This window comes from Mauremys reevesii, linkage group 9 (assembly GCF_016161935.1).
Source record: "Mauremys reevesii isolate NIE-2019 linkage group 9, ASM1616193v1, whole genome shotgun sequence".
Lineage (NCBI taxonomy): Eukaryota > Metazoa > Chordata > Testudines > Geoemydidae > Mauremys > Mauremys reevesii.
Window position 1 is genome coordinate 24021651 of NC_052631.1, and position 23294 is coordinate 24044944.

Consider the following 23294-nt stretch of genomic DNA (forward strand, 5'->3'; position numbering starts at 1 on the left):
AAGGAGGAGCGTCCGCAAGGTTATTTTAGGGGGATTGTGGTATTGCCACCCTTACTTCTGTGCTGCCTTCAGAGCTGGGGGGGTGGAGAGTGGCAGCTGTTGGCCTGGCGCCCAGCTCTGAAGGCAGCACCGTGCCAACAGCAGTGCAGGCGTAAGGGTGGCAATACCATACCAAGCCATCCTTACCTCTGTGCTGCTGCTGGTGGCGGGTCTGCCTTCATAGCTGCTCACTCAGCCAGCAGCCGCCACTCTCCAGCTGCCCGGTTCTGAATGCAGTGCTGCCGCCAGTGGCAGTGCAGAAGTAAGGGTAGCAGTACCACAAACCCCTCTACAATAACCTTGCGGCCCCTCCTCCCCCACAACTCCTTTTCAGGTCAGGACCCCTTCAATTACAACACTGTGAAATTCCAGATTTAAGTAGCTGAAGTAATGAAAATTACTATTTTAAAAATCCCACGACTGTGAAATTGACCAAAATGGACCGTGAATTTGGTAGGGCTCTGATGAGTGACATTCCTGTGCTCAGCACCTCGCAGGATCAGACTCTTAAGTTAGATGGAAGCACTGCAGCCTTTTCTGTGGTGCACTCTTTTTAATGCATATGATGTGAAGAAAACTTTAAAAAATGCCTTCATCACTAAAATGAAAATTGGGAAAGGACAAAACGACTGCTTCTTCCACTTCATGGATTCCCTCGGCTGCAGATGCTGAGACTTACTTTTGAGTGAGATTCTGTTTTGTTTTCATCTTCAGCATTCAGGCTGCGCCACTCACCCATTCTTAAACTGAAGTATGCTAATCAGTTTCTGACCATCGGTGTGGGAAGGATTTCCTTGACACTTAGAGACCTGCTCTTCACAGGCATTATGCACATTTAGTGCCTGGAGGGTCTTCATCTTTATACTATGCATGCATGTCTCAGACCAAAAGTAATCACAGCTCCTGCATTCCCACAATAGCAGCCACACAAAGCAGATGCTTCCAGTTTTCCTGTCAGGCTGTGCTTTTCAGCTTTGAACAAAGTTGTATAATATCTCATGGATTTATATTTTCCTGTCTTTGTCTTATGGATCACAAAGACCTCATTATGGCTCATAAATGACAGCACTGGCAGAATTCTCATCTGGTTCTAAGGATTGCTTTCCAAATGTTTTATCTCTGTAGACGTGAAGACTGAATTGAGGCTTTCCTTCAGGGAGCTATTTCATTGTGTCTGTCAATAATGCATAACAATAACAAATTTAATGGCAGACCTTGAAGTATATAAAAATTTAAGTCCAGAAAAAGGTAAGGATTTTTTGGTTTTGGAAATACTATAGAAAGATCATGTACATTTCTGGATGTGTTTATAGGAAAGATCATGTATATTTTATACTTTATCAACGGTAAGTTGCATTTTATGTTTATTTGGACATTGATAACATGAAATAATTGTGGTAGATATTACTGTGTATTCTGAGTGGAAAAACTGTTTTTTTTTTCATTCATTCAAAAGTACGTGACCCCGTGAAAATGTAGGATTTTATGAGCTATCACTTTAATCAGATTGGCAAATTGCACTTCTGTGTCATTTTAAATTAATACAAATTACTTGCCAATATAAACATTCCTGACCATTTAATCTACAAGTCATTTTGCCGTGATATACAGGTTTGCATGAGAACCTCACCTATTTTTCTCCAGTAGCACTTACAAATAGTATGAATCTAGGCAAAATTGTGTGTAAAGTTCTGATCAAACAATATCTGTTGACCTGTATATGTTCTACCAAGGAGTATTATATAAGAAAGAAGATCTGAACAACTTTCTTCAGTAATTTGCAATTTATGATGCCTAATATTGTTCAACTAAAGTAAGTGGTGGGTGGAAAATCGTAATTAGCTTAAGCCTGTAAATGGGATGAAAATAATTGATATAGTGAAATAGAGGAAGAAATCATGATCCTATCCATTAAATATGTTATAGTTTTTGTATGCTGCCTGTCATTAGTAATGGTTTTAGGTAGTGTGCTTTTAAAGAAAAAGTTACAATAGATCAACATCAACACTAAAATAAAAATATTTAAATACACTAAAATATTAAAAATATTAGAAGTGTTTGGATAAATTTGGCAAGGTACTGGTTTCTCTAACTAAGTTCAGAAAACATTTTGCAGCAATATCTTTTATTCTGAAATATTCCCAAAATAGCTTTGTGACATTTGTCCCAAATATCTTTTTAACACTAACAAACTTGTGTTTAATGATTTTTTAAAGAGTATGACTTCAAAGTTCAGATACTAACTTTCTTCATGGCAATTTGTATTTACCATGTGTAATTTATTATGATAAATATTTTCTGACCGTTACCAATATCTGATGCTATCTGAATGGACACTGGTGTTCTCTAATCCATAAATAAGGTGCTGGGATGAGATTTGTTGGTCTATCCTCTAGGAGGATGGACACATGTATTGAGGATTTAGTATATTACTGTTCCAAGAACTGTATTTATATTTTGGAGGTTTCTATTTTTGTTACACAAAACTCTAGATTAAGTTTATGTATATGATGAAGTAAAGAGGACAAAGTGCCACTCCATCTGTTTTAGGAAGCAAAGGAGGTAAGGGATACAGGAATTAGCTTTTTAAAAGGGAGCTTTGCTAAAGCCCTTAAAAGTGGTAGAGATAAATAAGACTTCATTGGTTTAGCTTTTCAGCTCTTATAAGTTCCTTTGTGTAACAGAGCTTATTTCAAAGTGTGCATCTACAGATAGGCACATTTCAGACTGAAATATTTAATTTATGTTGTAGTTCTTTCAAAGGCCATTTGGTAGCTACTTTTCCTCCTGCCAAATATAACATTAACTGTCTAATGTACGTTTTGTTTAATCCTTTTCAGTTTGTAACATTGTCATTCCTCTTTGTGGGAGAAGGCAGCTCAAGGACAAAGAGTAAAAATAAATATAAATACAATACAACCCAATCCCCCCTTGCATATTTGATTTATGCAGCTCAAGATTGCCTCACTCCATTTTAACAAAAGAAGGTCCATGTTCTCCTCTCGGTTACATCTGTGCAACCCCATTTACTTCAATGAACTTGCATCGGTGTAGTTAAGAGCTAAACTGGTCCTCCTGGGTTTATAGCTCATATAATAGCTTAATGATGGTAATGCTGTTTGACCAATACTTTACAGACAACCTCAGGGGAAAATGTGTCAGTTAGATTTTTAAATGTGTGAAATAAATGTGTTATATAAAAAATTCTGTTATCTTGTCAACTTAGCCTTAATCCCCAGTTGGTCCTCATTTGAGTCTAGATTATGCCTGGACCTTCCATAGAGTGCAATGGGGATGGGAGGAAGGAAGGAGCCTGGCCCCATTTTTATGCAGTCCACATAAGAATCAAAAGAGTGGCTGCAGGCTCTGTGCTCAAGGGAGCGTGTGAACTGGTAAAGATGGCACAGCCAGGGCCCTTGTAATACTTGTAAAAGTGCTTCCCTTTTAGCGTTGGATGAAGTGATCCCCTGTAGGAACCAACATTACGTAGTCCCATTGACTCATGCTTAGCAGTAAGTGTTACAGGATCAGGCCCCTAGTCTGCATATCTGTTTGAGGCTCAAAGTCAACATGACTACTCTTGTGAGTAATTGCTAAGCAGCATGAGTAAGAGCAGGGTCACAGTGCAGCCTTTAAAGGCCTAATGTAAATAGAGGCTGAGCCTGGTGTGAGAGAAGATGCACAGGTGTTTCATCCTGGTGAGTTAAGAAACCCAGTTTCAACAAACTCTCAGCATTTACCCCTCTCTTGGCAGAGAATAGGCATTTGGAATATGCTGTGAAGAAATTTAGTGTCTATTTGAAATGATGAGCCACTAATTTAAAATTGTTCAAGTGGTAATTTCACGGTTCTGATGAAGGCTCTGATGGCAAAGTGGTACACTGGGAGTAACAGTGAGTAAATTAGTTTTGATGATATTTCATAGCTGACAACATGGGAATAGCAGTGTTTGGCCTGTTCATGCATTACCATCCCTAGCTATCAAGAAATGAATCATGGACAACAACTCGTTTTTTCTTATGTAACCTCTGTGAAATTTAGCATTTGTTTGTGGGCCCTGACAGCCTTCTCTGTGGAGCTAGGGGGCTCATACCAATATAGTCCCACTTGCAGCTGTGACTCTAGAACCAAAATTACTCCCTTTCTTACCAGAATTCAGGTTTTGGCTCCAGTAGCCATAAAAATAGCCACCTCTTTGGAAAATAGCCAGTAGAGTCAGAGAACGGCCAGCAGAGACCTTTAAAATGAATCAGAAGCTAAGGACTATTTTATGAGGGGAGAGGCAGTAAAGGGCTCAGGAGGAGCAGGACTGAATTTGGGAGAGTTGTACTGAGAGCTCTGTGAGGACCAGAGGGCTCAGCCATGGCTCTCACTTAATCATCTGCAAGCTCTGGTCTCAGGTGCTGACTCAGAGACCTAAGTCCCTGTGTACTATCTGTAAAGTGTTGGGAAAAGCCTCAGTCCAGAGATCAAGAGAAGAAAGACTGGACCTGCCTACATTGGATGCAGCCAAAGATGACACATAACTGTTGATGGGCAGGGGGGAGAACCACAATTTAAAGCAACAGTTTTCAAACTTTTTGAGCTGAGCTCCCCCTTTGAGTTAAAATTTTGGTTGCACCCCCCACCCCAACCCAGACAAAAAGAGGTGAGTCAGGAGGTGGAGGTGGCTCCTGGAGCCTTCACCCCTCCCGAACATTCCTCCATGCCCCCTTGGGGTGTGTGTGCACCCCACAGTTTGAAAACCTCTAATTTAAAGGGTCTGGTGGTATGCAGGAGGGTTCAGGGCAGGACATATAAACCCTAGCAGAAATCGGGGGGAGAGGGGTACATGAAGGAAGATGGAAGGAATCACATTTGGTATTTCAGAATACCAGAGCTACAGGCATGTATCCAGGTGGTGATGCAGAGAGCCACAACATTTTAGCTACTGAGACACATATGGCTCCAAAACTGCAGGTTCACTCCCCTTGCTGTCAAAGAAAATGGAAGAGGAGTCATGGAAAGGAAGTTGCTGTGGGTAGAGGTAGCCAGAGTCTGCCAATATAAAATCTGCATTCTGTAAGGACAGCATTTCTTCTGATAGTCTCTTTACTCAGACGGCTAAGTACAAATGTTGCTGATGAACTCTCTTATTTTCATGAGATACATCACATTCAGGAGTAAAATGATTAGGAGGTACAACTTCTGAGGTGAGGTAAAGGGAGTTTAACATGTACAGTTTGGAGACACAATATTAATACTTTGCCCATGATATTGTGTCTTCCATGCACGGATTGCAAAATGCAGTATGAAACGAAAGAGGTGTTTGAGAGAGGGCAAGGTAGGACACATGAGAGATTAGTGAAAAGGAAAGTGCTTTATCCAGGGGACTGGACCAGAAAGGCTTTTCCAGCCCTATTGTCTGTGACTGTGATCTGTAGTATAACTACCGTATATACTCGTTCATAAGCCAAATATTTTTGGTAAAAAAGTGATGCATCGAAGAGCGGGGGTCAGCTTATAAACGGGTCTATACCAAAATTTGATGATTTTAAACTCTATTTAAAACATTGGCTGGGAGCAGCGAATGGTGGCCACAGGGAGCTGAGGGGCTCCATCCCTGTAGACGCTGCAAGTAAACAAAACGTCCCGACCCGCGAGTGGCTTACCCTGATGGGCCGGGAGCCAAAGTTTTCCAACCCCTGAAATATAGGGTCGGCTGATGAAAGGGTCATACATTTTTTGCTATTTTTACCTATCCATTTTGGGGGGTCGGCTTATAAACGAACGAGCTAATGAACAAGTATATACGGTAGTTTAGATGGGGGATAAAGAGAGGCACATATATTATATACACAAATGTGGAAATGGGCAGTAAGGTCTTTGTTACGTTAATGTGTCCATTACCTTGTTTCATGTGAAACTGACTTTTTATTCTGTAAATTCAGGTGCTTTATTGAAAAGTAACAAAGGAAACTTGGTGTTTTGACTTTCTTTTGCTATATTCTCTGCACCAGTGAAGACCAGAAGGGTTGTAACTATCTTACTTGCAAGGATGACTGAGACTAACATAAACTAAGGGCCTGTCTACACTGGCAATTAACAGCGCGGCAACTTTCTTGCTCAGGGGTGTGAAACCTCCCCCTCCCCCCAGAGTGCAGCAAGTTGCAGTGCTGTAAAGTACCAGTGTAAACAGTGCCCCAGCGCTGTCCAGCACTGGGAGCTGTGCCCCTCCTTGAGGTGGTTTTTTTTAGAGCTCTCCGCTGCGAGAGCTCTCTCCCAGTGCCGCGCTGCGACCACACAAGGCACGTTAAACCGCTGCCACGGCAGCGCTTTAGTGTTTCCAGTGTAGACTAGCCCAAAGTTTAATTACTCGTAGGTGTGATGCTGCTTTCGTGCCTTTTCCTCCATATTGCTTCTCTCTAAGCAGAGGAGAATTTCAGGTTCCAGTTTGTTTGGATGGTGAAAAAGAATGTAAAAAAGGTTAATTCATCATCTACAGGTCTTCTCAATAACTGGCTTCACTGTTACTCACTTGTGGGTGGACTTTTGCTGCCAAAGGAGCTATGGCTGGGTCTGCATTAGCTGGAAATAGAGAAGATCCTGGGTGAATTGACCCCACACAGAAAAAACATGTTCCCTACTCCTCTTTGCAGCATTGATTCTACTGTCTTATTAGGTTACAGAGAGAACGTGTGTGTGTATTTCTCTTCTTTTATTTTCTGTTTTAAAGTAATTACTCAGGGCTCAGAAATTGGAAACAGCCTTGTTAGTGCACAAACATTAGTCTTGGATTGGTTAGACTGTCAAATAACAGAAGATAAACTGGGAAACACAGAAGCTTGTTTTGTTGGGTCTAGAAAGCTGGTTGAAAATTAGGAAGCTTCTTCCTGTTGTATGTCAAGATTTCAACATAGAGGATGTGAATCACTAGTACACCTCTACCCCAATATAACGCGACCCGATATAACACGAATTTGGATATAACGTGGTAAAGCAGTGCTCTGGGGTGGGGGGGAGTCTGGGCACTCCGGTGGATCAAAGCAAGTTCGATATAACGTGGTTTCACCTATAACGCGGTAAGATTTTTTGGCCCCTGAGGACAGCGTTATATCGGGGTAGAGGTGTATATCAGTAGGCAGCAAATAAATCAGGACAGTAACAGGCATGTTGTACTGCCTACTAGGCTTTGAATTGGATACTTCAGATGTTTTCACTGCAATGTAGAAGCATTGTTCTGCACTAACACTCAGATGCACAACATGACTTTATTTTGTTTATTTGCATTAACAAGATTACTTTGAGGTCTTTGACTCTGTAAATTCATTATTTATCCACAGATGTCTCACCATTAGAAATGTATGCTCCCTACTCTAGCTCTGTAACTCATTCCCCCTCCCAGTCCGGCATGTGGATTCCCCACACTCATTCCAAGTATATGATGACTTCTTGCCACTTGCTGAAAGAATTGCAGGCAGCAGACCTCCAGTCTTTGTGCTGGACCTGAGCCAGTTTCTCATGTTTGGGCTGGGCTATCCCTGTTAACATTTTCAGGAAGCCCCAAATAGATGGCACATTTGAAAAAAAGAAATGAGATCAAGGCCAGCAGGTAAGTGGCAGGCCTACAACTCTTTCACTAAAATGGAGGAGGGTGTGTGGTGTCATAAACCATGGATTTTGTTCAGGGAGAGTTGGCTGTGGCTATTATAGGCCTGTAGGAGAGGTAGAAGGAAAGGTAGGATTCTTCTGAAAGCCATGAACCGCCACTGGTTTAAAGAAGCATCTCAGGCCTGAATCTGCTCATCCAGTGAATTCAGCGGGATTGTGCGTACTCATCTGCCAGGGTGGTTGGGCCCTAGAGCAGAATTCTGGAGCTTTATCCAACATTGTGGGGATTCAGTAGCCACCAGTGAGTGCAAATAATGGCTGCAGTGACGAACCATTCACTCACTGTCCAAATCCCACCTCTCTGGCACACTTATTTGGCCTGACTTTTCTCCACTGAAATCAAAGGGAGTTTTGTCTTTGACTTAAATGAGGTCAAGGCCAAGCCCTCTATTGCCCATTGCTCTGACTCACACACGTGATCCCAGTGATTCCACTGACGTCCGTGGGTTTGGTTGTGAGAGTAAGGGCTGTGGGATTGGGCCCATGTATGTAAGTTCCAGGTCCTGGATTTCAGAACATTTTAAATGACTCATTTATAAAACTTCAAAGAAAAATAGACTGCATGCAATGCTAATTAAGGTCCTTCTCAATTATGGGTTAAAAATGTTGCATGAATCATTATTGCCTGGAGTTATAAACAAATGAGAAACTTTTGGAGGCATCATGTTCAAACAATAAGGGACAGTTATGTAATATGACTTCCTTTAGCTTGACATTTGTCTTGTATAGTTATTGCAGGTGCTTTGCTGTGTTTGCTTCTCTTCATCAAGCAAACAAGGTAATTAATGCTTATTACATAGATCCAGAATTGGAATTCAAGAGAAGCTGGCATCCAATCCTGTGCCCTTCCTCTGGCTAAACTGGCCAGGCCTGGGACACTGGCAAAAGTAGAAATGAATATGGGCCATTCCTCATTGTATTGGATGCATTAGTAAGATTTCTTCCTGAATTACGAATCGTTGTTTGTGGTGTGTCCATGTCAGGTCTTTTCGGCTGTAAAGCAGGACAGCCTGTTGAACATGGCTCCTGGGACAGGCAGACTGCTTTCTGCTTCGGGTAGGTTTTTTTAACCTTTTCACACTGTGACCTCTGCATTTAGCAACTGTCTCCTTCATGGATGCACTCCAGAATCCTTTCCTCTGGTTCTAATAGTGCCTCAAAGGAGGTGCAGCTGCCATTGGCATTGTTGAGGACTGTTTACCAGTGACTAAGAGTACGTCCATACTACCTGCCCGGTTTGGCGGGTAGCGATCGATTTCTCAGAGTTTGATATATCGTGTCTCATCTAGACGCGATATATCGAACTCCGAATGTGCTCCCGTCAACTCCAGAACTCCACCACCATGAACGGTGGTGGCGGCGTCGACGGGGGAGCCGTGGACTTCGATCCCGCGGCGTCTGGACGGGTAAGTAGTTTGAACTTGCGTACCTTAGTTCGACACCCCCTCCCCCAGTGTAGACCAGGCCTAAGCAAATCTGCTTCAGTGGAAGACCCCTGACAAAGCACCCAAACCTACAGTCCTTATCGAGTTCTCAGGCAAAGTACTTTGACGGGAGTTTGCCTAAGTAAGGACTGAGTATAGAATTCCCAATTGGAGCCAAGGAATGGGGGTGGGATTCAGATTCCCAGAAAGCTGCTTGTGACCAACATTTCTGCTGAATTTTCTTTGTGCTGAGTGGGCTACAGAGCACTACATTTTTGTCCTTGGGGAAGCTTAAAACTTTATTTTTTTTAAAGTCTTCTTACTCTGAACTAACTCTCTGCTGTGTTGCTAGAACTGTGTAGATGCACTGTATTTGCAGTACAGCACGGCACACTAAAACGCCAAAGGTGACCAGACTGAAATGAGAATGTTTTAACACTTTAAGTAAACCACTGAAGAAAAATGACCAAAGCACTAATTTATCAGTGCAACATAGGGCCCATCCAAGGGGGTTAAATGCTTCCACTGCATGGAGCCACCACACTGCCAGGGCTGACCTGGCACTCATGGGGAGAGAGACTCCAGCGTCCTGGCCAACACCTTATCTGGCCACCCATCACCCCTGGGGCCCACCTCTCTGGCTGACACTGAAACCCCTACTCCATGCAAGGGCCCCACTCCCTAGCTGATCCCATACCCAGCCACCTGTCCAGGTTTTCCCAAGACGATCCCCTTTTTGAGGCAGCTAGCCTGCAAAATCTGCAAGGGTGCTCACAACATACTGCCAGCTGTGCAGTTTTATGAGCTCAGTATCCTCCCGGATGTCTTGGTTTTTTTGTATGCCAGAGGTGACCATGCCCAGGATCTGCTTCCCAGCTGGCACCATATCCAGTCACCACCAACCCACCGTGGGACCCACTCTCCTGGCTGACACTCCCCTGCCACTCTCCAGCCCCCTCCTGAGGCCCATTCCTCTGGCTAACATAGTACCTGACTGTTCACCCCTCCTTCCCCACTCTTGGGACTCATTCCCCAGCCCCTGGCTGACACTGAGCAGCCCAAGATCCAGTCCTCACCCATTTTGGAAATCAGAAACTTCTAGCATTACATGGTATAGGAGAGAATATGTGACCCTGAGCACCAGTAAGGGAACATGGGGAAACACGTAGTCAAATGGCTATGTAAAAGCTTCCATCTGTTCTAAGGCTGCTGGTCTGTTCCCCTTGCAATGAAGATGATTAAGCTGTGTAAACTTCTTAACTGTGTGTGCAATCTTTGCTTGCAATAATGATATGACAATGTGTTGCAATGGGTTTTGGGAGCTGGCCAAAACCATGCGTGCATGCAATTAAATGGTTGTGTCTTTCTACACTATATAAAAGGTTTACTAGGTCTGCAGCCTTGATAAAAGGTTTGCTAATCTGGAGCCATACCACATCAGGCTGTAAACACATCAGATCCCACAAACTGAGGCTGTGCTGACCTGGTCAGTTCCTGAAGGCGAGAGCTTTAAGAAAACACAGTGTGCTTTGGGAAGTGATGAGGATTATTCTGTAAGTGGCAGTCTCCCCTGTAAGCTGGTAATCAGTTCCCCAGCATTATGTTAGAAAGCATCCAGCTGCTGGAGATGCTTCTTTTTGGATGAAATGTAAAACAGAGTCCTGATTATTTGTGGCCATTAAAGATCCTATGGCATTTTTTGGGCAACTGTAGCGGTATTAGCCTCAATGTCCTGGCCAAATACCAATGTTGGCAATTATAGTCTGCTTAAAAAAAAAAGGGTAAATCTTTTTTTGCCACAGTATAGTTGATTATCCTTTGGATAGCTAAGAGCATAGCTGGTCAGTTTCACAGACCAGCATTTTCACAGCATGGTGAAAATGCTAAATGCCATAATTTGCAAATAAAGCAATCATATAAAACTGTACAAGTGATCAAACTTAAAGAATTAAATATTTTTTAAAAAATTATAATTTCAGATCTAATTCTGTACATCAGCACAGATTAGTTGGTGCTCTTTGAACCTTTACCACCATAGTTTTGTCACGTCTCTCAGAATCAACATTTTTGAATATATGTAAAATTATGCAAAAAATGCTGATTTCTTTATGCAGTGACCCATTTGATTCACACACACATTTTTGTGTGTACAAATGGTTGCACTCAAATTTTGAGGGCAGTTAAGCTACTTGGCTCTGATTTTCAGAAGTGTTCAAGCTTTACCACTGCATTTGAAGTCAGTAGGACAGATGGGTGCTTAAGCACTTCTGGAAATCAGGTCATTCTTTTTGTTTGGGATGGAAGCATTGTCTAACAATTAGAACATGATACTGAAAGTCAGGATTTCTGTGTTCTGGTCTTCTCTCTACTACTGACTTGCTATGTGTGCATTGGGCAAATCCCTTAACTTCTCAGTGGACTCAGCTGTAAAATAGCATAATCATACTTGAGGGATGAGTGTGGGTTCAGAGTGAGGCGTTCCTAGGTTCTAATCCTAATTCTGCTATTGACTTGCTATGTGTCTGTAGTACTTAATACTTAGAGTTCATTAATTCAGTGTGTGCACTTTGAAAACCTTGCAGTGAAGGTGCTGCAGAACTGCAAAGAATTATTATTACAAAGTGTAAATTTAGATTAATATTTTAGGTAGGGTGGCCAGGTGCCTAGTTTTCAACCGGAAAGTCTGGTTGAAAAGGGGACCTGATGGTGTCTGGTCAGATGTACTGACTGGAGACCCAAAGTCCGGTTACTGCAGGTGAGGGAAGCGGGGAGGCACCGGGTCTTCACCCACACCAGCCCCTACTCAGATGGGGCCGTCTCCTACCTGCATCCGGCGGCTGCAGCTCCCAGCCCCAGCTCTGCAGGTGAGTCCCTTCTGACCCGGGCAGGGGGTGTGAGGGGGAAAAAGCAGCAAGCGACTGTAGAGGAGAGGGAGGGAGACAGGAAGAAAAGTGGATGGGGGCGGGGCCTCAGGGGGAGAGGTGGGGCAGGGTGGGGCTTCGGGGGAAGAGGTAGGGCAGTGGAGGTTCTGGCACTCTCTTTGGAGTGTCCGGTTTTTAAATATTACCAAACTGGCAACCCTAATTTAGGTTGTATGTCAACATTATCCTCTGCAATTGTAAAAAGGCTTTAACTCAGGGCTTCTCAAACTGGGGGTTCGGACCCCTCAGGGGGTCGTGAGGGTATTACATGGGGGGGTTGCAAGCTATTAGTCTCCACCCCAAGCCCCACTTTGCCTCCAGCATTTTTAATGATGTTAAATATATAAAAAAGTGTTTTTAATTTAAAGAATTATTATTACAAAGTGTAAATTTAGATTAATATTTTAGGTAGGGTGGCCAGGTGCCTAGAGAGTCGCACTCAGAGGCTTGCTATGTGAAAGGGGTCACCAGTACAAAAGTTTGAGAACTACAGCTTTAGCTACATAACTGCCATTGAATTTATTAATAGGAAGCATTTATAGAGGACTGTAATTGTACACAGCAAAAACATCATGTCATATTTTCAAAATCGAAGGATGGAAAATCAAATGTTTAATACATTTTGATCACAGAAGTTAGCTCCAATATTATATTTTAGGTAAATCTATTTACACATCCTAGTTTTCCACTGAATTATAAATATTTGATTGAAGAGACGGAATTAGGAAATACACTGTGAAATAGTGATTGGTGTTATGTTAGTTAAAGCACAAGCAATCTTCATGATTAGGGGTTTGGTATGTGTTCACACAGGGGCCTCTTTAGGTCCGAATTCCATGTGAGACATTGTAAACTGAACAGTTAAGATGCCCTTGAGTGAAACATCTTGTGCACTGATCTCCAATAAAGATAAAGGACCAGACTGGATCTTAGTTATGTTAGAGTAAGTTCAGGATCACTCCATTAACTTTGGTGGTACAATTCTGGATTTACCCTGCTGTATGTGAGATCTGAATGCCCCCCAGTCCCACAAAAATGTTGATATTCAATTATATATAAAATAATAATACATGGGCATGTTTAACTCAGGAACAGGATGGCTCTTAAAGATCTGGCATGCTCATTATTTAAGAGTAGTTTTGAAAGCCTCTCAGTCCTCCCCAATGGCTACTTTTTGTTCAATGAAGCATGGTCATCTTCCTGTAAAGTCACCTACTGGAACGTGTGGCACACTGTCTGGAAAATGAGGGAAGCTGCCTCAGCCTGGATCCTCCTTACACAAGCTACGCTGTTAGTTGAACAGCTGTGATATGGGATGCAGTTACATGTATCTTGCTTTAATTTGGTTGTATAGTCTCGCTTTTGTGAGTGGAGCAGTGATGGATGTATCCCAATGGCAAACCCATCTTAACAGTGAGGCAAATCAGAGGAAGGGGGAAATTACCAATTTTCTCTAAAATATTTGGTTCAGATCCTGGTGAGTCATGTAAACGAGTGTAGGTTTTCCAGGCAGAGACCAGAAGCCGGTGTCTCCCCTCTCTTGCACTGGTATAAATAAGGAATATTGATGGTGGTGAAAGGAGATTCAGACCCATGCATAGGTGGTGGGTGTCAGTGGGTGGCTTAGTCTCCCCTCAACCCCAGTCTGTCTCTGCCACAGTGTAGTGCTGCCAGAGCAGTCCAGAGCATTGCTCCAGCACCTCATATACAGGACAGATCTAAGCTCTGACACTTCAAAAATAGCCCCAGCACCCTCCCTGCCTACCCGCTTGAGGGTATTCTCTTCCTAAGTTGCTAGTGGACTGAGTCATTTTATACTTTTTCTGCTTCCTCAATGAATGAAACACCCTCAAACTGCTTTCAGGTGGGCCTTACACATGTTTCCAGCATGGATACACGTGATTACTAACTTAGGATATTTGCCCAGCTTTAATGAGGGTTTTATGAATTTTACAAAAATATGAGTTCTTGTCTATCTTGTGTTCATGGACTTCTAAGCAGGTTTGATTAAATCCAATGGAATAGGCTTAATGGAAGGTTGTACAAAGGATTGGAAGAATTGTTGCAGAATGAATTAAAAAAAACCTGTCAGGAAATATGAAATGTAGTTATCATTGAAAACTAGTCCTGCACAGATAAGGTTACCAGTGAAATTCCCTTGGGACTGTCTCTGAGGTCTTTGGTTTTTTGTTACATAATCAACAAGAGACAGGGATAACAATCAACAAACAATTTGATGATATCAGTAGTAAGCTGCATTATCTTCTAGATATTAGTGCTGTTCTATGGGATTTAGATAAAATGTGCTCTTTGGAGGAAAAGTAGCAAATGGCATTTAATGGGACTGCGGTAAGTGCAAAGTTAGAGCATACTGGCAGTGCAGAAATAGCTGCAAAATAGTATGATGCGCATATAACAAAAAAAAATGGACAGAAGTTTCTTTATCAAGTGAATGTTTTTGCAGTGACAGCCACAATGTCTGATTGTTTGCAATGTGGAGCCTGAGTTTCATAATGGCTCCCCATGAAAGCAGAGGAAGCTTTGCTTTTTATTTACAAATTTCTATAGTGCCCATGATAGTGGATGCAAAGCTGTAATGGGCCTGGCTGTTGTTGATGCTGGAAAACAGTTTACATATAATCCCTACTTTTCATATGCTAATCGCTTCCCAAAACATTCCCTTTTGGGATAACATTCCCCCTTCTTAGTCATTGCTCAAGGTTGTTTTTTGGTTTGAAGTTTTGAGCAAAATGACCTTCAGCCATTTGGGAGTTGAGAAGATAAAACAAAACATGATGTTTCAAAGGTTAAAAAAATTCGAATCTGATGTTTCTAAAAACAAGGGACTGGAAAAATGTCTGTGTGCACAAGACCCTGCTCTGAGATTCAGCGGATCTGGACACAATTACTGGCTCTGTGGCTTTGGGCAAGTCTCTTAACTTCTCTATGCCTCAGTCCCCCGAGAGTTACAGGGGATGATATTAATAATGACCTTTGTCTGTCTTGTCCATTTAGATTGCAAGTCCTTTGTCTGTGTCTTACCATGTGTACAGTGCCTAACACAGGGGTGAGCAAACTTTTTGGCCCGAGGACCACATCTGGGTAGAGAAATTGCATGCAGGGCCATGAATGTAGGGCTGGGGTAGGGGGTTGGGGTGCGGGAGGGTGTGTGGGGTGTGGGAGGGGGTTTGGTGTGCAGGAGGGGGGTCAGGGCAGGGGTTGCGGTGCAGGAGGGGTGCGGGGTGCAGGAGGGGGCTCAGGGCAGAGGGGTTCGGGGTGCAGGTGGGGCTCAGGGAGGGGTTGGGGTGCAGGAGGGGGGGTGGAGTGCGGGCGGGGGCACAGGGCAAGGGGCTGGGGTGCAGGATGGGGCTCGGGGCTCAGGACAGGGGGTTGGGGTGAAGGAGGGGGTGTGGAGTGTGGGAGGGGGCTCAGGGCAGGGGGTTGGGAGCTCAGGGCAGGGGCTTGAGGTGCAGGGAGGGGTGTGGAGTGCAGGAGGAGGCTCAGGGCAGGGGGTTGGGGTGCAAGGGGGGTGCGGGATGCGGCAGGGGGCTCAAGGCAGGGGGTTGGGGTGCAGGAGGGGTTTGGGATGCGGGCTCCGGCCCGGCGCCGCTTACCTTGAGCGGCTCTGGGGTGGCAGCGGCGCGCAGCGGGGTGAAGACAGGCTCCCTGCCTGCCCTTGCCCTGCGCCGCTCCCAGAAGCAGCCAGCACCGCGGCCCCAGGGGTGGGGGGCGGGGGGCAGAGGGCTCTGCGCCCGTCAGGGTTCTCCGTTCCTGGCCCATGGGAGCTGTGGGGGGCCGGTGCCTGCAGGCGAGGGCAGCGCATGGAGCCCTCTGACCCTCCCCCAGGGACCGCAGGGCAGGCAGGGAGCCTGTCTTAGCCCCGCTGCACCACACCCTAACACAATGGGGCCCTGATCTCTGATTTTACATGCTACTGTTATACAAACAACATTTTAAGGCCTAACACAATGGGGCCCTGATTTTAAGGGCTACTGTTATACAAACAATAAGAACATACTTGAATTTTGAAAAATTGCATGATCCAGATTCAATAATATCAGGGATTAATTTGGCCCTTTGCTTGGTTTGGGTTAAAGACAATTTACAAATAGAAGAGGGCTCTGCTACGACTCATTTTAGAAGAATCTAATGCTGTCACTCCGCCTTCTTCTGCCTAGCCTGGGTAGATGGTCGGGAATGGTGGGAAATGTGTCTCTTCCCATCCACAAAAAAAACAGGAGTACTTGTGGCACCTTAAAGACTAACAAATTTATTTTAGCATGAGCTTTCGTGAGCTGCAGCTCACTTCTTCGGATGCATCCAATTTACCACAGGAGGTGCGAATGTCAAGGTCTAGGGTCCTGTTAACGTTAGAGAAATTTGCACTAATGGAAGATGTAGTTGCAATAATACAAACCTCTAATGTGGATGTGCTGCATAAATGTAAACTGGGGTTAAACTGGGGATGACTTAATCACCCTGCTATTCATCAGTGCAGTGCATCTACACTAGGAGTTTGCACTGGTGTAGCCACATTGATGTAGTTACACTGGTGCAAATTTCTCTAAGGGTTTATCTATATGTAAAATGCTGCTCTGACTATGCCAATACAGCTAAAGGAGAAAAACAATCAACAAACAACCCCCCACCCAGTATGGCTGCAGTTCACATTGGTAGAGCTTATTCCAATTTGGAAATCAAAATGAGCAATACCAGTGTAAAACACCTTAATACTAATATAAGTGCATGTACACTAGGACTTTTACCTGTATAGCTATGTCAGCAAAACATCACACCCCTAACTGATGGAGTTATATTAGTAAAACTTAAGTGTAGACCAGGCTTCATTGAGGTATGTTATCACCGCAGAGTTAACCTGGGCTCTTATTTAGTGGTAACCCTGCTCCTGTCCACACACAAAAACCTCTCATCTGAGCGTTAGTGTTGCTTTCAGCCCTGGGTAACTGACCAGTCTTGGGATATAGACAGAAGCTTGAGTGATGCTTTACCTCATGCCGGTAACACACCTACTTTGCAGTGAGGATACAGGCTAAACTACTCCAGTGCTGATAGTCCTCCAGTGTCTTCCCACAATTCCCCCTGGGCACCCAAAGGAACAGACAAGTTCTCCTACAATTCACTGGGGAAGAGCCATATAGAGCAGTTCAGCTTGCTGCAGCACAAAGGACCATGGGACATGAAATCCACACACATGGTTGGGTACATCTATACTACCCACCGCATCGGCGGGTAGCAATCGATCTATCGGGGATCGATTTATCGCGTGTATTGTAGACGCGATAAATCGATCCCCGATTGCTCTCTCGTCGACTGCTAATTCCAGCTCGGCGAAAGGCGGAAGCAAAGTCGACAGGGGAGCGGTGGCCATTGATCCCATGCTGCAAGGACGCAAAGTAATTGATTCTAAGTCGATCTAAGATACATCGACTTCAGCTACGCTATTCCTGTAGCTGAAGTTGCGTATCTTAGATTGATCCCCCCCCAATGTAGACCAGGCTGGTGAGTGCAGCAGTAGTGAAGACACTAACTCAGGCAGGACTTTGCAATGTGGCTGCTCACACCCGGACTAGCACAAGCCAAGTGCTCAGACTCCTGTGCCAATCACATTGGGTTAGCTCTGCAGTAAAGACATACCCATCAAGAGGCCCTAACTGGGACAATTTCAATATTAATATTAGTAAACAGGATATTTCTCATTATTGGTTTTTTAAAAGAAAAAGAAACGTCGTTTGGAAGATAAATACAGAAGCCTGACAATATTGAGTTGACATATGCCCGCAGCCCCAAAAACCAGGACATACAAAAGTAAAGCGGAGTAGAGCAGAGCTGATGTTGCTATCAGAAATGTAATTTCTGCATTTTGTGACTGTTTGTGGTTTTAACTTCACAGCTCTAATCTTGCATTAATGGGGTTTTCTACTTTTCATTTAGAAATACAGTTTTATATTCTCTTTCATCATTATATTTCCCATTGTTGGGTAGTACTCTTTATAGGTCGCCTAATCTTTTGTTCCATTAGACAATTGTAACATTAATAATTCCATAACAACTAGGCATGTCAGTAAGCCTCCTTTTTTAACGTTTGGATTGTGATTTTAAATGTTGTTGTTGTTTTTTTAAAAGAAACTTACATTTATTCATGGACCCTCCTTCCCCCGAAGAAAAAGCAGTTTTGTGGTCAATATAGTATAAAGTAAATTTGTATTCTTAATTATTGGAGAGGTAATCACTGATAAATACTAGATTGCAGCACTGAAGCTAATAGAAGAGTTGTGTGTACATTTATTAACTTTATGAATGCATATATCTTACTGCATTTCATTTTCAAGGACCACTTAAGGGTTAATTGTCCAAACGTGACACATTGGTGAGGAACGATTGCGCAAATTCATCCTTTGGAAACAAATTGGCCTTAACAGCAGCACTGAAATGGATCTGAATAGCTCATTTTTTAAAAGCCAGATACTATGCCACCCCTACTCACATTGAGTAGTTCATTATTCCATGAGTAGTTCCACTGAGGTCACTGGAACTACTAGAGAAGTAAGGTACTATTCAGTGGTGTTGCCAAATCTCTGGATTTTATTTAGAGTTCTGGGGTATTTGGTGTTTTCCTTAAATCCCTACCTCCAGGAGTCATGTGATTACATGAGAATCTCAGCTTTTATTAAGAAAGAAAAATTACATTTCTAATCTTCATGGTTGAACAGGAAAGCTTAAAAACGAATCCTAAAGGCAAAAAAAAATCAGATAAATAATATGAACTGAACATTTATTATTCTTTAAATCTCATGATTAAGTCAATCTCTAAATTTTTGCGGGGCCTGACTAATGAATTTTTAGTGTTTGGCATAGTCATATGGGTAACTAAAGAATGGCAGAATCAGGTCCTTATGATCTATGTAACCCTAATATCCTAAATCTGGATTTCATTTTAAATTTCATACTATTCCCATTATTATACTGTGTTCTAAATCAGTGTATAGTAGCAATGATAAGAGTCTGGTTATAGTTGTATAATCATGCCAAAAGATGGTCCTGCCAAAAACCGTGCTCTGTCCTGCCGACCTTGCTCATGTGATGGCCCCATTCACTTACATAGGAAAGGGACAGTAGGACAGAAACATTTTGGGCCCTTGTTTGATGTTTTGTGCTCTTGCTGTGTTCTGTGGCAGAGGATGGTGGAGACAGGACAGTAGGACAAGGAACCCTTTGTTTTCAGTAAGTTCTCCACAGTGTTACTCAACATTCGTACCTGCTGTGTGCAACCTACAGTCACACAATAGGAGTCAAAGTCAAGGGAAGTCCACAGCACAGGTGCTTATCTTAAGATCTCACTCGTGATGTCAGGAAGGTTTATTTAATTAGAACTGGAGCAAAACTGAGTTTTGTTGTTGTTTCATAAGATTTGGTTACATATGACCTAGGAAATTGTTTTAAGTTAATTTGAATATTATGCAATATAAGATCCTTTATAAAAGATTTACAGTGAAAATATTTCTCTTTATGTAATGCTGCATAGTGCAGAATGTTAATTTAAGGCCACATTGTGATTAGCCCTCACGTGGCTACAGAGATGGGAGGGATGTGGCTGCCATATGGGCCAATTATTGTTATTGTCCCTGCAATCACGGGGGCACAGAGGCTTCTCTAGGGCCACAGGGGCTTCCCTGGGAAAGCGTGATGTTCCAGGGTAGCACTACCGCCCCTCCTCCTCTTTCTCCTCCTGGCTACAATAAGCCTAGAAGCAGGAGTCTAGGAAAGTTGGCCACCAGTTCAGTATATGCTTAGGGTAGAGGGCAGCTGCCACCTATGCCCATGTTCTCCTTATTGGAAGGACAATCCTTTGTACTCCGCATGGAGTGGAGCCTCATGGGACAAGGCCAAAAAGGCAGGTTTAGGGCTTGATCCTGCACCCATTGAAGCCAATGGCAAAATTCCCAATGAGTTGGGGAAAAAGTTTCAAAAGCACCTAGGTCACTTGGGAGATTGTTCCATTTTCAAAAGTGATTTAGGCACTTAGGAGCCAAAGTGTCTTTGAAAGTCAGTGGGACTTACATGCCTTTTGAAATGGGTCATAGATCCTAAGTCACTTAGGCTCTTTTAAAATTTTACCCTTAGACCTTGATCCTGTTCCCACTGAAGTTAATGGCAGAATTCCTATTGCCTTCAGTGGGAGCAAGACCCATCTTTTAAATAGAAGCAGGATCTGGGCCCTTGGAAACACAGAGCTAAGTAATAAATAATTTTCCTCTCCCTATGCTACTAAGTGATCCTTTCTAGGCAAAGGAGGGGAATTTGTTTTTAAATGAGATGTGAAAAAGAAATCAGGCTGAAAAGGCACCGACACTGGTAAAACCCAAGGTTTTTCCCAAGATTTTGCTTAACACTTTGGCAACAGATGGCTTCACCCCAAAGGGCTGGGGGAAGGAGTCAGTCATTGGAAATTTAAAAAAAAATGCAGCTTAAATTGTTTACTTTAGGATTACTTTAGATTAAGTTAAAGGTTAAGAGAGGCTTTCAGTGAAGGGGCTGCATGGCATAGAAAATGAAGCTGTGGTGAGGCTGCCAGTTGTTAAGACTGAGGGAAACCCAGAAAACATGATTTCAGTGTTGGTTGTAGCATGCAGCAGATGGGGGGTTACAGGAAGTAGCTTCTGCACATTGGTAGTAAGAAGCAGTCATATCCAGTGTTCAGCTGTTACTACTTTTTACGGAAGGAGCCTATCTGCTCTAAGTATGAAGTGGCTGCCACATTTCATTTTAAATAAACAAGCTCTTCAGGACAGGGGCTCTTTCTTCACCTGATGTAAAGTGCCATGGGCACCAATGCACCATATAAGCCAGAATAAAATAAATATTTTTAAAAAGATTGAGTGGGTAGGAAAAGCATTTTAAAATCCCAATATTTTTGAATCACATCAACTAGAAAGTTCCTGTGTAATTTAAATAATTTGGAAACAAAACACATAATGGGAGACATGTAAGTTGAGCTTGTTAAATCAGATAACCTGTGAACTGCTGAAAAACAGGGTTTATATTAGAAATGGCTGATGATCAGTAACTATAACAATTACTTTATCTGAGTGACTCAATATAGGGCTTGATGCTAAACTATTCGTAGTTTATTGAAGGTCTGATTTGATGAAGGGATAAATTAGAACTGGGTTATATGGAAGGTAGTGTCGGCTGATGTTGGGTGGATTAGAATGCTTTTTGAACATAAGGTTCAAATGCTTTTTGAACATAGCTAGTGCTCAGAGTTTCAGCTTAGTGTTCCCAGTTCAGCAGCTCTGATTTATTCAGCAGAGGGAAGCAGTGTTTGTCAGGTGGAATAAATATCATCAGCCTATGTACAAGCTTTCAAGTAACATCTGGACTCCTGTGGTGCTCAAATGGCTTCCTTCCTGGCATCTGAGATGTACCATGTGGTAGGAAGTGTAGCTACTTCACAGAGATGCCGGCTGGCACAAATGGGTTTGTACCTGGTTTAGAGTTTAATACCTGAAGTACCTCTGAAAAGAATTAGAGGATGTGCATACTGTTGAGAGTGATGGTTGCAGCTATGCTAATTACTGTAACAGATGTTGCCGGTGCTCTGATCTATTTTGCTTTATGAGATTATTTGAAAAAAGACATAATGTTGTATGATCAGTGTGGGTATAGAAATGAAATAGATGTAATTTAAATGGCAAATAAAATCCCAATTGTCTTCTAAATATTAACAGATGTTTTTGCATTATTCATTGTTTAAATTTCAATATTTCCTCTTTTCAGAATTTTTTGCATTCAGAATTACTATTTTCAATTACTATGTAAATGTTCTCATTCTACTTTTATAAAAGATGTGGTCTTTGATATTTATTTTTGATCTTGATGCAAGATCTTTGTTACATCATGAGTGAAAGGGGGTACATTTTTGTATGTATGTGGTAGTTTCAGAGAAAAAGTAACAAGATTTTATGTCACTGGATTTTTTAAAATGTTCATTCAGTTCCAGGTTTAAATAGCGTATAGCTGTTTTTTCTAAAGTTGAAAACGATTTGTAAATGAGGAATATTTGCAAGGCACAGCTAGAATACAGCTTAATGTACTTGCCTTGCCTTCTTGAATCCTAATGGTGAGTGACTATTAAGTCTTGGTTCTGCTTTTGTATAAGCCTTGGAGCTACTGGTTTGTTCATGCTGTTCACAAAACAAAGCATAGGTCTGCATGTAATTGTAAGACTTCTTGTGCTGAACCTGAGTAAACAGTTAAGTGCCAGTCAATACAATACCTGGATAGTGTGTGTGTGCGTAGTTTTGATTGTAAAGATTAAAGTTCTGAAATTAATCACTCTCCGTTAACTTTGCACAATGATTGATTTTTTGTCAACACTTAACACAATAATCTAATGATGATCATAGTCTGGTTATAAGGAATCTCTGATTAGTAGACTGTCAAAAGCAAGTTCTCAAAACCTTTTAAATCAATAGAGGGTTTTACAGTTATCAGTTTTTCTTTGCTTCCTTTTAATTTGAAATTAAAGCTTGATAGCTTGTGTGCAATACATTATATTAATGTTTTATTTGCATTTCCAGATACAACAAACTGTATCATCTTCCACTGATAACATTAAATCCTTTCTCAGCAATACAGAAATTAAGTTATAATTGAGAATCCATTTTCAAACATCATAAAAATGCATTCCTAGCCCTTTCTCATCCCCTAGAATTTTTTTTCTATAATGGAAAAATGTCTTTACTTTCTTAAAATTTAGCTCACCTCTTCATTGGAGAGTAATTTTATCCTTTCTTCTAGGATTGCTATATAGCAAAAGTAGCACACCCATTCCAGAATTGGTAGTTTATCTAGAGTAGCCTATCACTCAAAAAACACTTGATTATCTAGAACAGTATACTCAACACAGAAAAGTTTGTTTCCTTAAAGCAGCATTCCTTTTCTAGATCCTGTCCCAAAAAGCCTATTTAGTTATGGGAGCACCCAGGCCATCTTCCAGTTCTCTGCCCCCCAAGTGCCATTTCCCCAGTGGTGGGTAGGGGAACCTGGGCCTGCCCCTCTACTCCGGGTTCCAGCCCAAGGACCCTGCAAGGTCTGCTCAGTCCCCAACCTTGCTGCTTACTCCCTGGGTTGCTTCCTACCCCACATTCCATAGGCTCTCTTCTCCACCCTGCTCTCTTCCAGACTACACCCTGCCTCTAGGCCAGGCTCCCAGGGTCCTACTCTTTTCCCTGTTCTC

General features: G+C 42.5%; 1 protein-coding gene across 1 annotated transcript in view; it reads left to right on the forward strand.

Moving 5' to 3' along the window:
* The first annotated feature begins 1215 nt into the window (after nt 1–1215).
* PLCH1 (phospholipase C eta 1) overlaps nt 1216–23294 on the forward strand; it is a 106980-nt gene continuing 84901 nt past the window's right edge. Inside the window, exon 1 of the mRNA XM_039487276.1 lies at nt 1216–1287. Coding sequence (XP_039343210.1) covers nt 1245–1287 — 43 coding nt within the window. The 5' untranslated portion in view covers nt 1216–1244. The remainder of the gene's footprint in view (nt 1288–23294) is intronic.